Source organism: Tympanuchus pallidicinctus, unplaced genomic scaffold (assembly GCF_026119805.1).
Source record: "Tympanuchus pallidicinctus isolate F22 unplaced genomic scaffold, pur_lepc_1.0 scaffold8, whole genome shotgun sequence".
In the NCBI taxonomy this organism is placed as follows: Eukaryota; Metazoa; Chordata; class Aves; order Galliformes; family Phasianidae; genus Tympanuchus; species Tympanuchus pallidicinctus.
The window spans coordinates 47,703,345-47,721,701 of record NW_026294802.1 but is presented as its reverse complement, the minus strand read 5'-3'; the positions used below and the strand labels follow the sequence as shown (position 1 = coordinate 47,721,701).

The 18,357-nt window shown below is 47.5% G+C and overlaps 1 protein-coding gene and 1 long non-coding RNA gene across 2 annotated transcripts; one reads left to right on the top strand and one right to left on the bottom strand.

The window, feature by feature from the left end:
* The first annotated feature begins 733 nt into the window (after positions 1–733).
* Positions 734–12,889, top strand: LOC128073156 (ectonucleoside triphosphate diphosphohydrolase 2-like). The gene is made up of 9 exons (XM_052667672.1): positions 734–1,225; positions 3,587–3,704; positions 5,071–5,221; positions 5,951–6,110; positions 7,270–7,485; positions 8,398–8,670; positions 9,212–9,307; positions 10,178–10,306; positions 11,302–12,889. Exons 1-9 carry the CDS (start codon positions 1,112–1,114, stop codon positions 11,530–11,532), a joined length of 1,488 nt encoding a protein of 495 aa, XP_052523632.1. The 5' UTR covers positions 734–1,111; the 3' UTR covers positions 11,533–12,889.
* LOC128073169 (uncharacterized) lies at positions 4,092–11,036 on the bottom strand. The gene is made up of 2 exons (XR_008202633.1): positions 10,963–11,036; positions 4,092–5,794 (listed from the first exon to the last, which is right to left on the bottom strand). It is a non-coding gene; the product is annotated as an uncharacterized LOC128073169 (long non-coding RNA).
* Positions 12,890–18,357: the final 5,468 nt, after the last annotated feature.

The window sequence follows — 18,357 nt, the reverse complement described above, 5'->3', positions numbered from 1 at the left end:
TGAACTGCCATGAGCAGCCCACAGGCACGAGCCCTCAGACAAACACCCTGGTGTGGGCCACAAAACCCCAACATGACTCTGAATCTGCAGGAAAACAAGGCTTAAACAGCTCTAACACTAAGACACACATCTCCAAACACACCAGAATGGTGTTTTTGGATGCCATTCTTCTGGTTCTGCAGGAAGAGGCCTGACAGGGGAACCTCCAGTGGCCACTGGGACAAGTCTGTACCAATTAACAGCCCAGCTTGCTCAAGCCAAAAATCCTTTAGAGCAGCTGCAGTTTTATTACTGGACCCAATCACTAGGAAACAGATCAGAATACTTGAAGAAAATATCCCTCCTGTGGCTATGAGATTTTCTTCAGAAATTCTAGTTTCAGAAATGTGTCTTTGTGACATAGGAAAGGAGGAAGAGGGGCACGTTTTGTTAAGTCTAGGGCTGTCCATCCCATGGGGATGCTGAGAAGGGGCATGCAGGCACTGATAGCGATCTCATCTCGGGTGGACAAACGGCCCGAGCAGCCCCCATAGCAAAGGGTAAGCCACCCAGAGCCTCCAGCACATGGAAACCCAAACACACAGACATTTTTCCAGTATGCCAAAACCACCTCTCACAGACAAAGGCATGTTGCAGGGAGTGCCCCAGACCCACAGTGGAGCCGTGCGCAGCTTTCGGATGAAAAGGAAACCCAGCTACAAGGAGTATCCTGACTTCTAATTTTGGCAGCTCTCACTAGCACTGCCAGGCACAGAATACCAAAGCGATGAGAGTTTGCCTGCTTTCTGCTTATTAAACAGAGTTCGCCCAGCATTTTTGTTTACCTCAACACCATCGCCCAGGGCGGTTTCGAGGTTGCAGCGCTGTTGAGTGAGCGCCGGGATGGCACAAAGCCAGCTGCACCAACTGCATGGCCGGCCGAAGGACTCGTGCCTCAGCCCGTGTGCTTCTCATGGTCCTGCGGCTTGGGATTGGGCTGAAGCCAGAGACTGGCCCCGGCTCCGCCTTTCTCCTCTTTTTAAAGCCTGCCGAAAGGAGCCGCTGTCAGATGTGGGCTCTGTGCTGCTCCTGTGCTTCCTCTTTTACTGTCTGAAAAAGTATAAAGTGCTCCATGTCTTGGCGAGAGCTCCTTCCTCCCTGGCTAGTGATCGTGGCAGGACTGACAGGCATCGTGCTGCTCTGCATCTCCACCAAAGATGTGCCCGTTGCCCCGCTCAGGACCAAGGTAAGGGTGAATGGCTCTGCCAGGGGTGGGCAAACGAGGTCATGCAGGACAATGTGCAAAAGATAATGTCCTCAGCTCCAGGGCTGCTTGTTGGAGAGAACCTGCCGGTTTCCTTGTGCTCTTCTCTGGTGCAAGCTAGGCATTTGAACTACAGACAGGTGTGTTGTTGCTTTTTACATTCATCACACTACTGAGTGACTTAGTAGCCTGAAACAACTGATTGAGGGATCAGAACAGGTCTGAGGATGGGAGCATGCCATGGCTTTTTCAGCCAAAGACAAACCACTCTCTTTGGGCCCAAGTGCCCAGCTCAGGGAGGGAGCAGGCTGACCATCATCCATCCATCAGTGATGTTCAGTGCAGGCTGCGCAGAAGCAGCCCACAGCAGGAACCATCCCACAGCAGGAAGGAGCCACAGCTTCAGTACAGGGAAAGAGCTGCATCCTTCTTGAAAAACAGTAGAGCTTTATTTTTTACTTCTCTTCTTCTGTCTCTTAATCTCTTGATTTTAGGCAAAGATTCAGCCTGCTCAATGCAGCAGTTAGATCTGCTTGTGCTTCTTGATGCAAAGCTGCCGAGATGAGCTCAGTTGCGTGATGTGGTTTAAAAGAAGTAGGTTAACACGCAAGTTCAGACACACACTGCCCTTTCTCATGCTTGTCAAACTGAACTGGATTTAAAAAAAAATCCTATTGCTCCAAGTTCTTCCCAGCAGCTCTCTGTCCTTCCCTGATGTTCATCTGTGGCATCCATGCGGTGACCCCTTGCGCTCCCAGCAGCAGCCTCTCATTTTTTGAAGGAGAAAAAAATCCCAGCTTCTCTGCCAAGACCACTCGTTTCCTCTTCTCCTAGTGCAGCTGACACGTCCCTGCCAGAAATATGAGCTGTCACTCATGTGGGAGGATGCCAGCAGGCTTGGGTAGAACTGCGTCCTTCCGCATTCTGCTTGGGCTCTGGCCCCAGCACTGAGCCCAGCGAAGCTGGAAGCTCCCAGAAGGGTGCAGGCAGTGCTCGGGGCTGCAGCCAGGCTCCATATTCTGCTAAAACCTTTCTGACAGCACAAACCTCTCTGAAGGTTTCCCCTCCCACTCAGCCGCAGTTATGAATATTTCCGTGCAAGATGCAGGTAAGACCATACACTGCCACACACCTCCCAGATCTCCTGCACTGATTCCCTATGTAGGAGGTGTCCCAGACTGCAGTAGTAAATGAAATCCTATGCTAGCACCAAGGCTGTTTTGAGCATGGGCTGCAGGGTACTCCAGCTCAGTCAGTACAGCATCATAGAATACCCTGAGCTGGAACAGACCCACAAGGGCCAGGGAGCCCAACTCCTGGCTCCACACTGGGCTACCCAAGCAGACCAGATCCTGCACCGCAGAGGCAAAGAAAGCCCCTGGCCACAGGATGACTCCTGGCAACTTCTCCCTCCTCCACACTGCGCTCCAAGCATGACGATTCTAACCCCTTATGCAGGGTTTGATGGTAAAAGCATGAGTTCTGTTCAGCTTCAGGTGTCATATTTTGGACAATACTGGGGTGTTCCTCACTAGTTTGAGTTGCTTCAGCCCCACAAATGCCATCAAAAAGGGTTTTCATGCCTTAATGCTTGGGGGTTTTCTTCTTAATCTCTCAAGTCTTGCTTTGATGTTGAAATGTGATTATCACAGGATGCTGGGAAACCCTTGGTTTTCTGTGTAACTATACAACAGGAGAACATGGCAGTGCACAATGTGTTGAGAAATCTCATGTGGCTGCTGCAGTTTCTACCCAGACGTCATCTTGGTCTCCATGGGACCACTGCATTTAAGAGCATATGCTGCAACTTCAGCAGGCTTGGCACACATCAGAGCAAACTCAGATCACATCTTTCCCTCCCTGCAGTAGGGATGTGAGATTCTCAGCTTCTTCAGAAGCAGGAGCAAGCCACAACCCTCTGAGTGCTTCATGAAAGCCTTCCCTCTTTAACAAACCAACCCAAGAGCAGTCAGTCTCAGAATCAGCTGACAAACTGCATAGATCTCTCTTCCACTGCACTAGGGCCTCTCTGACTTCCAGATGGCTCAGCTTGCAATGGAAGCCCTTTGCCTGCTGTCAGGAATAGTTGCAGAGCATGCCACTGTAGGAATTACACATCTCTGGGTATTTTTCTACTCCTGCTGCTTCTCATTCAGTAATGCTGCAGGTTCACAGCACATGCCCTTCACCATTTGTCTTCACCTCTTTCTCTGAATGTAAAAAGCTAACTCAAATAATGCAGTGTAGGCAACCTAGGGTACCTAGGTAACACTTAGCAACCCTACAGTAATAAATAAGTGAGCATTCAGTGGTATTCATTTAAATCTTTTTGGGATTTTCCAGTATGGCATTGTTCTGGATGCTGGCCCATCCCGCTCCATCCTGTTCATCTATCAGTGGACCACCACCAAGGCAAACAAGACCGGGGTGATCAAAGAATGTAGTTCCTGCACGGTGCAAGGTAAGGTGCCAGATTCATGCTTGCTGGTCTCTGGGATTAGTATGGGATGGATAAAAACAGAAGAAAACTGTGCATGGTCCATTACTGCAACTTCTTTGGCTCTTATATCAAGACAACGCTGCTGAGCTCCTCAACCAGGGGAGATGTGAGCAGCAATGGAGGCAAGCCTGGCCACAGGGTGACTCCTGGCAACTTCTCCCTCCTCCACACTGCGCTCCAAGCATGACAATTCTAACCCCTTATGCAGGGCTTGATGGTAAAAGCATGAGTTCTGTTCAGCTTTAGGTGTCATGTTTTGGAAAATACTGGAGTGTTCCTCACTAGTTTGAGTTGCTTCAGCCCCACAAATGCCATCAAAAAGGGTTTTCATGCCTTAATGCTTGGGTCTTGTTGTTTTTTTGTTTTGTTTTGTTTTTTAATCTCTCAGTCTTGCTTCGCTTTGATGTTGAAATGTGATTATCACAGGATGCTGGGAAACCCCTGAACTCTCAGTAGGAAGGCAACTAGAGAACAAGCAGGGGATTGATGCTCTTGCAGACTGCTAGCAAAGTAAGCCACCTACAAATAATACAACAAGGCTCCCTTGTTCAGGGACTTGTTCAAAGACTTATTTGAAACTGCTGTAAGTTGTCAGCAGTAGGAAGAAACCAAGGCAAGTCTCCTTCCCAGAAGAGAGGCAGTCCTCAGTCTGTGTGGCCATAGGCAATAGCAGCTCGGCTCCAAGCAGGGCCCAAGAGAGCAAAGCTGATGGGAGAGGGACACACAGCCAGCAAGGCAAGAGGGGCAGAGGATGAGGAAGCAAGGCTCTTGGCTCTTTCTGGGTAGTAGTTCAAAACCAACACTTAAAGCCACACTGAATTGCGCTGGCAAGATGAGTCAGGACTTGCACGCAGCTTCCCTCTGCACAGCACCAACTTCCTCTAGAACAGAGGTGCCCTGCTTGTAGGCTCAGGGTTCAGAAACCACCTCCGCCAACACAGGAGGAAGTGGCTGGAGGAAGGATCTGGCACATCAGTTTCAGTGCTGTCTGCATGGCCTTTTGCTCATCATTTACAGTGGTTAAAGCCACACTTTTTCCCCTTTGTGGGCTGAGACAGCTTCAGCTCTGTTGCAGCGGCCATGCATCTGATTCACAGTCACTCACAAGATGTCTTAGCAGCATAGCTGGGGTTAGGTTAATGCAAACTGGTATTCACACATTTACCATTTTGCTCCCAGAAGAGCAAGATGGAAGAACAGGAAGAACTCCTTTGTTCCACCTGTGAAGTGTCCTGTCGTTATGCATGTCCTGGAGGCTCTCTAATAACAGCTCTCACTTCTCCCACATATTCCCATAGAAAATTCCATTCTTTCCCCTGATCCTCAGGTCCAGAAATCCCGAACTACTCAGATTCTCCTCAGAAAGTAGGAAAGAGCTTGGATACATGTTTGAACTGGGCCCAGAGCAAGATCCCGGCAGAGCAGCACAGCCAGACTCCCCTGTACCTGGGAGCAACCACCAGCATAAGGCAGCTGAAGTGAGTGCATGTTGCAAACCCACACCCAGAGACCAGCACACATCATGTGGATCATTCTGTAAACAAATCTCGCCTATTTGTTCTACCGTGTTTCACCCCTAATCTGCTGGTCAGGTAAACCTTCTTCAGCTCCCCATGCACTCAAGGGGCGTACAGCATGGCTGTGACCACACCACATCCCCCAAGGCAGCTATGAAGATGAGTCTTGCTACTGGTCACTTTGGCAATGAGGGCCAGGGAAAAATCTGTCAGTCTGGAAGCTGTTTTTACTTTACATGACAAGCAACACGAGGCTGCAGAGGTGTTTCTTGTCAGCAGGTTGGGAGCAGTGGTGGGAAGATCCACTTTATGATACATACTTTTGTGGAAACTGCTTTCAGTCACCTCATTGCTGGGAACTATCTTCTTTCAGACACTGGGTGAGAGTAAGGTCTAGAGGGAGAAAGTCCATGGGGTAAGGCCACAGCATCCCTCAGTGGCAGGGGGTACTAAACTCCCAAACTCTTGAATGGTGGCACAGCTGATCAAATCATATCTCCATCTGTATTGTGCAGGCTGTTCTTGCCACCAGTGCTGTGGAAGGAGAGAGGGAAGCAGCAGCAGGATTATTATCTGTCTCACCACGCTGCTACCCAAAATGGGGAGAAGAGCACATGTTCTGCAGCTGTGCCCACCATGGACTGCTCCTGGCAAAGCACAATAAACACACCCTCTTTCTTTTCTGTCTAGCCTCAGCCATCCCACCCCCTCTGACGATCTCCTTGCAGCCCTGACTGTGGCCCTGAAGTCATCCCCCTTTGACTTTCAGAGGGTACAAATCTTGTCCAGTCCAGATGAGGAAGCATTCAACTGGGTTGCTGTTAACTACATTCTGGAGAACTTCTTCAAGGTACAGAATTTTTAGAGTCATGTTATATCCAACACCAGCTGGCTAGGGAACGTGATGTGACGTGGTTAAAAATGGTTTGAAGGATCAAATATAACATTGCCTACACACGCTCGTGTAGCTGCCCTAATTTTCTGGACAACACATCAAGGACGCTTGCATCCATAACTTTAAACAGCCTGGTCCTCACTCCCCTGATCAGGTCCCTGCAGTTCTACTTCCAAATGCATTGCTGCTGCCTGCAGGGTGTTCTGCAATTGTCACTGCAGTCCAGTTGTCTACAGGCAACAACCTGTAAGCAGCAGAGCAAGGAAAAAGCCCATAGGTGTTCCTCTCATTTTGATGCAAGCAAGAGTATAGCTGGGTGTCCCATGCTGGAGCCCTGCCCTGTATTCAGAAGGTACCAACTGAACAACAACAACAAAAGTATATTTAATTTTCCTTGCTGACTCCATACATTCTCAATCTGCTGCACCTCAGGAAGGATTCAAAGTGCAAAAGAAAAGCAGGCTAGATAGCAGCAACTGAGTTACCGCACAGCAGGGAAGTGAAAGGCAGCAGCAATGCACCATAATATAAAGCTATATAAAGATATAAAGATATATTATCAGCTTGCTGCTGATAAATTGCAGCAAGCATGCACCAGCTATGGAATTGCTAATCCTGCTGGCAGCAAGGCAGACTCCCCAAGCCAGCGACACAGTGCTCAAGTCTGCAGTCAGTGTAAGCTTTCCTGTCCATATTAGTAACTTCAGCACTGGCAGAATGAGTTCTGGGGAAGATGAAACCATAGGGTTCTTCTGATGGGAGAGTGCTTCAGCATTGAGGCAGCACTCGAAGCCCACATCTGTCCACCCGGGAACCTCCCTCTCACTCTCTACCACCATCTTCTCCCCTGCTCACACCATTGCTGAGATCAGCTGTCCCAGGTGGTGAGCCTTGTTTGCTCACTCTGGGGAGCTCTGTGCAGATGGCAGCCATTGCACAGCCATTGTTCCCTCCAAAGCCAGCAGTTTAGCATCCCTGCGTCCTGTGGGGGGAAAGAAACAAGTGGGCTGTACTGCACCGAAAGTTGTTTTCTCTGTGCACTAATGTTTGCATCTGACTAAAACCCAGCTGTAGAAAGCCTTAAGAACTACTCCTCTGTTTCTTTTTGGGTCAGTACGACTGGCAAGGACAAATGGTCCCATCTGGAAATGGGATGACAGGAGTCCTGTCCATAGGAGGAGCCTCAACACAGCTCACTTCCAAGGTAGAAGGGAACCAGGAGGGAGTGAGGCTGCAGCTGTATGGGCAGACACACACGGTGAACACCCACCACTGTCCCTGCCACGGCACAGACCAGCTCCGCAGCAGGCTGCTCTCCATGCTCATACAAGTGAGTATCTGCACAAAGGGCTCTTGGAAGTTCCTAGATATTAGGTCAGCCCTTGGTACTGAATGACAGTTGCATAAGGTGTAGCTGCTTATAAGCAAAATGTCACATGCTCTCCATGTCTGAATCAATGCTCTCCAAGCAGAGATAAAGGCACCTGTTCCTGGGTTTCCTACTGACAGGATCTTTGGCTCGCTACTTAATACAGTGGAGCACAAAATCCCTCTCCTGAGGTGCTAAAATCACAGTCAAGGTAGAGACCTGGATATCCTGCAGAGACCTGCTACCCACAGTTATGCTGGGGAATTCCTAGAGATGAAGAACACTCCTTCTCAAAGGGCTTCTTCAGCCCCACACAGCTTTAGTGGGCAAGCAGCCAACTGAGAGGGGGCTGGGCACCTGCATGCCACCCAGGTCACGCTGGCTAATGGAGAGCATGGGGGCTAAAGCATCAGAAAACACTGAATTTCCCATGCCTAGCTGGCTGCCTAATGCAAGCAGGATCACCTTGCATTTCAGTGATCAGACTTGTGAACATGGGCAAAACAGGAACCACTTAGAAAGGAGACCAGAGCAACCTTTCACTAGAAGAAGTACCTTAATTCATTGAGCAGGTAGGGCCACGATTCCCACAAGCCAGGACCCCTCAGCCTCCCACAGGACATCGAGCTGCTGCAGCTCGCTCTGAACTCAGCAGGAGCTGGGATCCTGCTGCATCAGTCTGGGTCTTGCAGATCAATAGCTGAGATAAGGTTTGACAAACCTTTTGCAGCATGCCCTCTCAACTACAACATGGTGTTATTTCAACACGGTGTTAGAAAAAACAACTCTTCCTCATGCGCATTTTATCTATAAAGCCTTGGGATGCCAACCTCCTCTCTCACTACCACTGCCCTTGTTTTATTCTCTCCATAGGAACAAGGAAGTGCTACAACTGTGCCTAACCCCTGCTGGCCCCTCAGCTACTCCCAAGAAGTGCAGTGGAGCTCGGTGCACACAGGGCCTTGTACTGTCAGTGATGACACGCTGGATATCCCCAACTCTGATCAGGTTTTCAACATCTCCGGCACCAGCAACCCCTCTGCCTGCATGAGACTCGTGCAAAGACTGCTCAACTCCTCCTCTTCCTGCAGCTTCCTCAATAATTTCCCCAAAAGTGCTGCCAAGCCCCTCCAAACCAGGTTTCTGGTGGGTTCTCATTTACTCTGGGGTAGCCAATTAGTACTGGGAATACAAGAAATGGGACCAGTTCAGTCATTAATAAATACAGAGGGAACAGTCACAGCCTCCTCTACTAGGCAAGTGGGCCAGTGCTCTGCTTAGTGCCACACAAGCTCTCTTGTCCTCTCCCCATGTTCAAATAAGAACCACAGGCTTCCCACCAACAGCAGTGAGAAAACCTTTTCATTCCGTGTTCCAGCAATGTCTGCTTGTCAGACTCTGGGGCTTCTCTGAGCCATGAAGGAGCTCACATGATCCAGCAGGGATAGGGCAAGGTGGGAGCCACGCTCAGCAGGACCTCCTATACCAAGTTCTTGGTGAAACAAAACGATCCACTCCCACTGTGAGCAGACATCCAGGATGCTCCACCATCCACATGTTTGTATCAGAAACCTTGGATCTATCACTAGAATGTTAAGCCAGGACCAGTGCAAGATCCTGAAGACAGTGCATCTCAGAGAAGGCATCCAGAGGGAGGAAGTGACAATTGTTTTTGCTGCCATTGTAGGTGATTTCTGAGGCCATGGACTTCCTGAGGAAAACCACATCCTCTCCTGACTTGGGTCAGGCAGTCAGCAAGCTTTGTGAGATGTCTGTCAAAGAGGTAAATGGAATAATTTATTGTACAGGGATAGCGGGAAGCCAGGAACCTTTTGGAAAAGCCCACATGGGTCAAAACTAACAGAGTTAAAAGTCACAGGCTTATTTTCCTTCCTCTCCAATCTCAGCTGCTACCCTTGGTATACTTACATTTAATCACTTGAGAAGCCACAAATACCTTATACTGCACATAAAGGAGTAAGCAGGAAGCCTGTCTACTCACTCCTGCACATCACTTTGATCTTCCTGTTATCCTCTGGTCTTTCAGCGTAAGGAACACACCTGCTCAGACTGCAGGGACTATCCCACTTCATCTGGGCTCACACAGACCAAGCACAGGGTCTCCCAGAAGTTCTTCCTCAGCTGGTGTCTTATGAGGGCACCTTCATTTGAAGCATACAGCAACCAGACATCCTTTCCTTACTAACATCTAAACTAGCCAGTTCTTACAGGGTTTGCTAATGGGGTAGCAAAGTCCCATTAGTAGTTCCCTAAAGTTTTCTCTTCTGTTCAGAAGGGAAAGGCCTTGTTAGTGATCCTGCTGAGAGAAAGGCTGCAGCATTAGCTCAGCCTAAGCACAGAGCAGGAAGTCCTATCAAGCAGTTGACCTGCAGTGCAGCTGTACGAGACCTGGCTGCTAGCTCTGAAGCTCTTCAAACTGCCAGGTCCCTTAAACAGTGGGAAAAGGCACTGAGAGGTGGCACTGGTTTCCAGACCACAGCCCAGAGTAACAGGACAGGGACTGAAACCCCCTCCTCCAGTCCTGCAGCCAGTCCCAGACAGAAAGGGAGCATTTTTGACATGCCTGAAATTTAACTACTGAATATTTACTTTTTTTCCCCTCCTTTTGTTCTTCCTTTGGAAACAACACCAGCTAGTCAAGGAGACCCAGACAAGCCTGGATGCACTCGCTGATTACTGCGTTGTATCTGCCTTCATCTTTCATCTCAGTACAAAGGGATATGTTTTTGACTTCAGTCAGTCTGTTGAGGCTGCATTCCAGGTCAGTTATCTATGTGTGGTACATCCAATTACAAGGGTGAGACGATTTCAGTAAAGCCAGACTGTGTCCAGTGTTACAAGACCTAATCAACAAGGTTTCTCCAAAAAGATATTTTTGCTAAATCAATTCACATTTGTTGTAAGTAAGAAAAAGAAGGTCAGAGAACTAGGGATTCCACTCATGAAAAACAGATGGGTCAAAACCTTATTCGAAGCAATATTATCTTTAAGAATCCATGTCCAAGAAGCAAGTGAAGGAAGACTGCTTTGCCATCACTTAAGGCTACAGACAAAGGTTGGATAATATTTCCTAAGCCAGAAGATTCACCTTTAAACCAGTCATGCTTTACAGCTGGTGAAGGCAGCTGCTCCAGGATCTGGAGCTCCTTAGGAAAGCAGGATTTGATTCAGGTCCTCACACTCACAAAAGTTAAGCTTGCTCTTAAATTTCTCAGCTCACGAATAGAAGTGTGACTCCCCTCAAACGTGAGCAGGGCAGCATCAGTAATAGCAGTTCAGTCAGCCACATAGCAATCACCAGCCAAAAGCAAGGTTAGGTTCCGGGTCCACGCAGCAAACTGAAAAGCCAGAAACAAGTGCCCTACAACATCAGTCTGAGGTTCATTCAGCAATAGGACCACAAGCAAAACTACTTACAGCAGAGATCCACCAGGGAAAATCAGGCAGAGAGCAGGAGTAAAAACAGCACGCAGGTACACCTCAGCTCAGAAAAGAAAGAGCTGCTCAGGGTAGAGCTTAAACAGAGCTCCAAGGGCAGCAAACAGAGGGGGTGAGTGGAAATCTCAGGTGAGGCTGTTTAGGGCAATTAAGGCGTAGCAGTGCACTCAGAGCCCTAAGAGAGGAAGAGCTGCTCATTTCAAGCCTAATCCACGGGTCAGTCTCAATTAAAGCATGCAAGGTTTTAGGCCTGTTCACAGAAGCACAGCTGTTCTACCCAGTTTTCCTTCTGACCTCTTCTCCTTTCCCTGTCAACAGACTGGTGACACATCATCTGTCTGGACTCTTGGATACCTGCTGAATCTGACCAACAGCATCCCCCAGGACAGCCCAAGCTTCCTCAAGGGCATTGACCCAGGTGTCTGGTCTTTGCTGCTCATCCTCTTTGTGGTGCTGCTCACTGGCTCGTTCATGCGCATCTCATACCGAGTGATGGTCAAGGAGAACAGCTTCAGTAACAGGAACAGCAGCGTTTTTGATGACAACTGACTTATTCCAGGACTAGATTCTTGTGCCAGAGGGCAGCCAACAGAGTATATACAGAAATCACACAGCTGAAAATCCCTGGAGGATGCAGGTGGTTTTCCTGCAGGACTCTAGAGTCTCAGTACCTTGTTTCAGCTTGCAACCATTTGCACTACTGTACACTGAAAAAACAGATTCTGCCATGCAGGAAGCCTGAGGTTCACAGTGGATGACAAGCTACACGTTCTCCAAATGAGACCAGCTTGCACAGATCTTGCTTGGGCTGCAACTGCAATTACTTGTGTCAAGCTAATGAAAACATTCCCTTGAGGAGGAGGCGGGCCAGGAGCACTATTATAAAGTTAATATTGAATAATCCTGTCTAATTAGGAAAAGTTATATTTAAAAAGGCATTCTGTCCTCTTCTTTGCCCACAAGAGGGAAGATGCCTGCTACATACCACTAATGGAGACTGGAAAAGCTCTAAAATACAATCAGAATACAGCTGCCAACTTGCATGTACTCTCCAAGGAAGAAGACTTGTATTTTCTCCCTGCCACCACTCACCTGTCCTTCCATCTCAGTGGCAGTATCCACGTATCCCACCCAGTGAACGCTCCTGCTGACTGAATCCTTCAAAAGCAGCAGGTTTTGGTCTTGCTCTGTACAAAACATACAGAACATCAAAGGAGAAACCAAGGGCACAGATACACAGCTGAGTTCCTGTCTCTCAGCTGAGTCACGGTAACTCAGGGTTAAAACTGTCAATTCAAACACTTTAACCAGGATTTATATTAAGATGTTTTATCTCACACTTAAAATTGGGTGCACGATGGCAGCTCACTCATGTGCACTGAACTGCTTGTCTCCCTGCCCCTGGAATGTGATATCTAACACTGTCCTTCAGGCAAGAACAGACTGAGGAACAGCAGCTTTCCCAGTTGTCAGCCCCACGACTTTCATGTTAGACTGTGACCAAATCGACTTTGCAGTCCAACATTCAGGATTCCTCTGGGACTGGCAGCCGTTCCAGCTCTGGTCCCCTCTGTTCTTCTAACAGGAGCTGCTGTACAATTCTCCACGTTATTGTGAAGAAAATGGATGGATTCAGACATATGCTGACCTTTGACTAAAGCACTTAGAGTTCACCTCTCAGAATGCTTCAGAGACTTAAACACACAAGCTGTTTAAAGCCCAAGGCACAAGTGACTTCAACTCACTGCAGACCACTTTAAACCGAAATTTAAATGCTCACAGATGCAATGATTTGCCTTGCAGGATATTTAAAGCTACGGTGGCACTCAAATCCTTTCAAACCTGGTTATTAATCCCTTGTGTTCCTAATTCACATATAGGACAACCCACCCCTCCCACCCCCACCTACTAATATTGGTGTGTTCATGAATTTTCAGGCCAACTAATGAAGGTCTGGAACCTGTCAGTCAAGTTTGGAGGGGTGTGGAAACAGACTGAAACAAGCTTCATATTCATTTCTTTGAGTTGCAGGTTAGATATTTTTAATTATATCATGTTATTAAAGATGTTTGAATAGACTGTCTGTGTTACTCTTGGCAAGAGATCAAAGCAGGGCTTTTATTGTGAATACAAACTGTTTCAGAGGAGAGGATGGGGGATGCTGACTTTGCCTCTGTTTACTCAGGAGTTGTTATGCTGTGTTCTTCTGGGGTATACAATGAGAACCCCTGAAGGCACTTTCTTCCCAGTGGCAGGGAGGCAGAGAATGACTTTAGATAAGTTGGCTGCTGGTATTTAGTTGATGAGAGACACGTCAACATCTTTGATGTGTTCTTTGCTCAGACCATCTGAAGAAGGAAGAGGAGGGATTCAGACAAGCCTGCGCAGAAGAAAAACTGAGGTTATCGGGGAGTCAGCAGCACAGGGGAAATCCTCAGGACTTCAATCCTCCTGCTTCTGGGAATGCAATCATAAAGCAGCTGCCACACACCGGTGGTAGCTTTAGTCTCTCCTTTGCACCACTCTTCCTCCAAATACAGCCACTGCTGTCTCTTCAGCTGCAGGTTGATGGCTTGTATGTTGTGGTACCAGATGAGAGTAGACAAATTTGTTCTCCTACAGTGATTGTGCTGCCCATCCCAACAGGCAGCTCCAGCAGCCAGGGCAAACCAGGCTTCAAATGGGCAGTAGTATAAGTGCTATGCAGCAGAAATAAACAATTACAGGTGTATTCATTAGACACTGAGCTAAATTGGTCTTTTAAAAGCCCTGAAGTGTGTTTTCAGCCATAAAAATAAAAAAATGCAAAATTGGGAACGTACAAGAAGAAAGAAAACCAATCAAGGTAACATGCTCCTCTCTACCAACTTCCTACAGAAGCAGCTCTGGCATTTCAACACCTCGTAAATGTGCAGAACTAATCCCCAGATTACCTCAACAGCAGAAATCTACTTAAAAAGAGATTCTAGATTACCTCACTTGCTTTGAAACAAAGATACTTGCAGCCTTTGGTTACAGGGCAATGGTTAACTGTGGAAATGATTAATAATGAGGGTTTTTAATCTGTGTGTAAATTCCTAATGCATAGCTCCAGCCCTTCTCACTGTGGGCTAAGCCATGGGAGAGCTCTTCTGGCAGGTGATGTCTTCCTACATGTCAGTTCAGTTATGCTGCTGTCAGCAAGTATCCATAAAAAAGAAATGCAAAGCTCCACAAACACAATAGGTTAGCTGACCTGCTGCTGACAGAATAGCTTAAGTTTCATGTCAGCATGTTTGCAGAAGTATATTAGACCCTTGTCTTTCTTCCAGTTTGTAGTAGTTCCAAAATATCATGGAATCCCAGCCAATACATCTCATCCAGACTGTACCAATGAACTGCCACGGCAACTGAGATAAATAATGGTTCAGTGCCTGCAGTGCAGTCCTGCAGTACCACGTCCAGCACAACAGGACCAGACTAGCTCCATTCTTCCTGCTCTGAGGCACCCAGGCTCCCAGGAACTGTGGGAAAAGGACATGAGGTGAGCCCTGACATCTTTACTGTGAGGTGCTGGAACAGCTGCCCAAGAGGCCGTGGCTGCCCCGTCCATCCCTGGAGGTGTTCAGGATGGGGCCCTGGGCAGCCTGGGCTGCTATGAAATGTGGAGGTTGGCAGCCCTGCCTGTGGCAGGGGGTTGGAATTTCATGGTCCCTTCCAACCCGGGCCATTCTGTGATTCTGTGATTTTAAACTTTGTTCTTATACCATGCCTATGATCATATATCAGCTAATCTTCCAGCAAAGTAGAAAGCCATATGATGATGTTAGTAGGACTAACACTCCTACTTCAAGAGCTAATTCAGAACTGAAGTAGATGGAAATGCTATTAGTAGAACAAGTCCAAATGAAAACTGGGATCGGCAAAACACAGATTTTTGCCACAGCTATCTTAAAATAAAAGTCTTTCTATAACACCATCAAATCCAGGCAAGTAGATGCCTGAATTAAAGCATTCTGAGGTTTTGCAAGAGCAGCACATCTAGTCAGTCCCACGTGTACACAGTGGAGTCCAGGAAGATGAAAAGTCTTTGACCTGCTTTCCACTATGCTCTCCATGAGATACAGAGTCTCCTTGCAGTGGGGTGCTCTTAAATAAGCGCTGTGAGCTCAAGTTCTCGTTCTCCCGAGTTGCAGTGACGGGGATTAGTCACAAGAGGGAGGCTGGCGGCGCAGCGCCTTCAAGCTCCGCAGATCCCCAGCGCCGGTAGCTGCTCCACAGCACATCAGCCCCATTAGCAAGCAGGCTCGTCGGGAAACTTGATGAGCAGCCTCCTGATGTGGATAGAGATAAAAGACATGCTGCGCTGTAGAAGTTCTCTACATGTGGGAGGCAAAAGCAGCTCTACTCAGTGATGTAAGAAACAGCAGCATTAGTGGAAAAAGATTTCCATGCAGAGAGATGGGGCAATAGCGTGGTGTATGATGAAGAGAATAAGATAGGCAATAAGAGAATGAATAATCCCTGATAGGAAGAGGACTGAGCCGGGAATGGAGGAGAGGAGATGGGAGAGAGACGGAGGAATGATAACATCAACTTTTGTGTGAAGGAAGATTTATTTTTGGTCACAGCAGGGGGTGTCACCATATGCCCACCTCATGACTGAGTTAGTCACTGCTCCTCAGTGCAAAATCTCTAGAGGAGCATTTCTGCTGAGTGAACGGTGAGCCTTACAGTGCTTATCTATGGGCACTGTACTGCAGTGGAACTGAATGAGGAAAACATGGGAGCAGTGTTCAAAGTTCACTCACTTAAAGCATGAGGGAAATGTAAACAGCCAGTTAATATCGACCCTTACGACAAGTAAAGGCTGCTTCAGCATTACATTCATTTTCATGGTAATCACTGACAATGTTTAAAAACTCTTGAGTGCAAGCTAGAAGTAACAAGCCCACAGCACCCCTCTGAACTGAGGAGCTCAGCAGAAACCATGAAGGCAAATGGAAGGAGCTCTTCCACAGCTTGTGGTTAAACCATGGGACTCAATGTGACAGATGTGTTTATGTCAAAGGTTTATATAGCTGTAAAAAGTCGTTAGACAAATTTATATGAAAACAATCTACCCAAGCTATTAAACAAAAAGATGCTTGCTTATGGCTGAAAGAATTGCCAGAACCACCTCCCATAACCAAACATGTTTGCCCTGCTGCTCTCTGGCTGCCGGATCATTAGAGACAAGATACTGGCCTGGATGGACTTGCTGCTTGATCCCAACCAGCTGTTCCTCTTTCCTGGTTATAGCTGAAAGAGAGATGATTTTCTTCATAGTGCCTGGTATGATGCTTTTGCCTAAGGAGAAAAACGTTGCTAAGAACAGACTGACGTTTTAGTTCTTGCTGAGCAGCACTGTACAGAGCCAAAGACATTTCAGTTTTTCAGCTTCTCACACTGTCCTGCCAGCAAGAGGGCTGGGGGGCACAAGGAACTGGGAGGGGGCACAACCAGAACAGCTGAGCTCAAGTGGCCAAAGAGGGCATTGCACAGCACGTGAGGAAACAGGTTGGGGGGAGTCGGCGGGGGGGGCTGCTGCAGCAGGTGGTGGGCAGCTGGTTGTGCATCACTTGTTTTGTATGTATCATGTCATTGTTATCATTACTGTTGTATCTCTCTTCCTTTTCTGTCCCAGTAAATAGTTTTACCTCAACCTACAAGACCTTTTCTCTTCCGATTCTCTCCCCCGTCCCACCAGTGAGCAGAAGGCTGCATGGCGTTCAGCTGCTGGTGGGGTCAAACCACAACAGCCTCTCAATCAGGAATCCTGCAGCTGCACCTCTCACTCAGCAGCCCCTGGATGTAGCTCCCACCTGCAATACCTGCTTCATCGGAACATCTGCGTGAGGCAGAATCCCTCAGGAACAGTAATTCATTGGAAATAAAGTACTGTCCATCCTTAGAAATGAAAAATCAGAACGACTGGAATGACCAGGTGTGCTCACAGCCATACTTGGGTTATGCCATAAACCTGGAATGGCGCCACCGACAGCTCTGCAATTTGAGAAGCAGGCTCTCACCCACATTCATTCTGCAGCGTCCCTCTCTGGAACTCAGAGCTTCACATTTGTACCTACTTAAGCAGAATTAGTTCCACGATTTGTTTGTGTTCCCACCAGCCCCACCCCAGAGCCAAGGCTCAGTTCACACAAGGACATTATTTCAGAGAGACAAACTGCTGCCTTGCTGGTAAAGAATCAAGAATTACGGCCCCTGTAGCACACCAACAACAGCGGTTCTGTAAAAGGGGAAGGCAGCACTCAACAATTACTTTTTTTGGAGGTACCTCTCTCAAACCAAATGTATTCACAGTAAAATTTGCTTCCATACTGAAAGCAGTAAAGACAGATCATAGAAACATTTACCATAAAAAGTTAAAGAAAAAAAACCCACCTAAAATAGAGTTAAAGAAATAGAAATGCAGCTTTCAGCTTAGTTTTAACTTCACTGCTATGTCTTCTTCTGGATTAAACCCAGGACTTTGGCTTGGCAATAGTGGCCTCTAATGTTTGTTAGCATCTCTGTTTTAGTCATTAATTCACACAGCAATCTCCACTGATGGGAAATTCGGAAGCATCTAAATGAGATGAAGTCTCCTTACTTTTCACTTGCAGCAAGTTTTGATGAGAGCTTCCAAAGAAACCAAATCCCAGTTACACCAGATGTCTTCAATAAAAGACACAATGTGGAAGACACATTTCTTCCCCGATTGGTCAAACTGCTCCTTTCCATGCTATTCCTATTACTTTCCAACGTTCCTACTTCCCTGCCTTGGGAATCTGCAGCAGCTCCTCCGTGCAGTGTCCACTAACCCAGGAACGTTCAGGAATGCACTTTATCATTTTGCTCATGCAAGGCCATAGAATTTGCGTTTTCTTTCTCCCAGGACTTGCAGAATTGTCAGCTCAGTACAGATGGTTTGCCTTTGAAGGCATGCTTCATGTGAGACAAGGTTCTGGCAGGAAGCAGCCTCGCTACTTGCCAGCTCACCTTCTGGTAGCAATAATTGCTGGGCTGCCAGAGCATTAGAAGTCACAGGGCTAAAATGGTCTGCAGCTCCAGCAGTGCTCCGTAGAGATTCCTGGCAGTTTGGCTGTGTTCCTTCTCAGAGACAGCTTACAAAAATGCCATCTTACTGAAGTTAAAAAATGCGAAAAGTATTTAAAATAGAATTGTCATTTCCTGTGGATCTGCATGTAGCCAGGTACAGGAGAATCTGAATAGCAAAAATAAATGTTGCCTGAACAATGCGAAAGGCCTCCTAATCCATGGATCTTCAGGTGGCTGAATCTCCCAGGGAAACCTTCACAGACTTCATCACAGGAGCAAAACTGTAGCTACCCC

Coding starts and splice junctions, on each gene's coding strand:
- LOC128073156 (XM_052667672.1), top strand. CDS start 1,112: ATGTCTTGGCGAGAGCTCCTTCCTCCCTGGCTAGTGATCGTGGCAGGA. Junction 6,111..7,269: donor TTCTGGAGAACTTCTTCAAG/GTACAGAATTTT, acceptor TTTTTGGGTCAG/TACGACTGGCAAGGACAAAT. Junction 10,307..11,301: donor CTGTTGAGGCTGCATTCCAG/GTCAGTTATCTA, acceptor CCCTGTCAACAG/ACTGGTGACACATCATCTGT.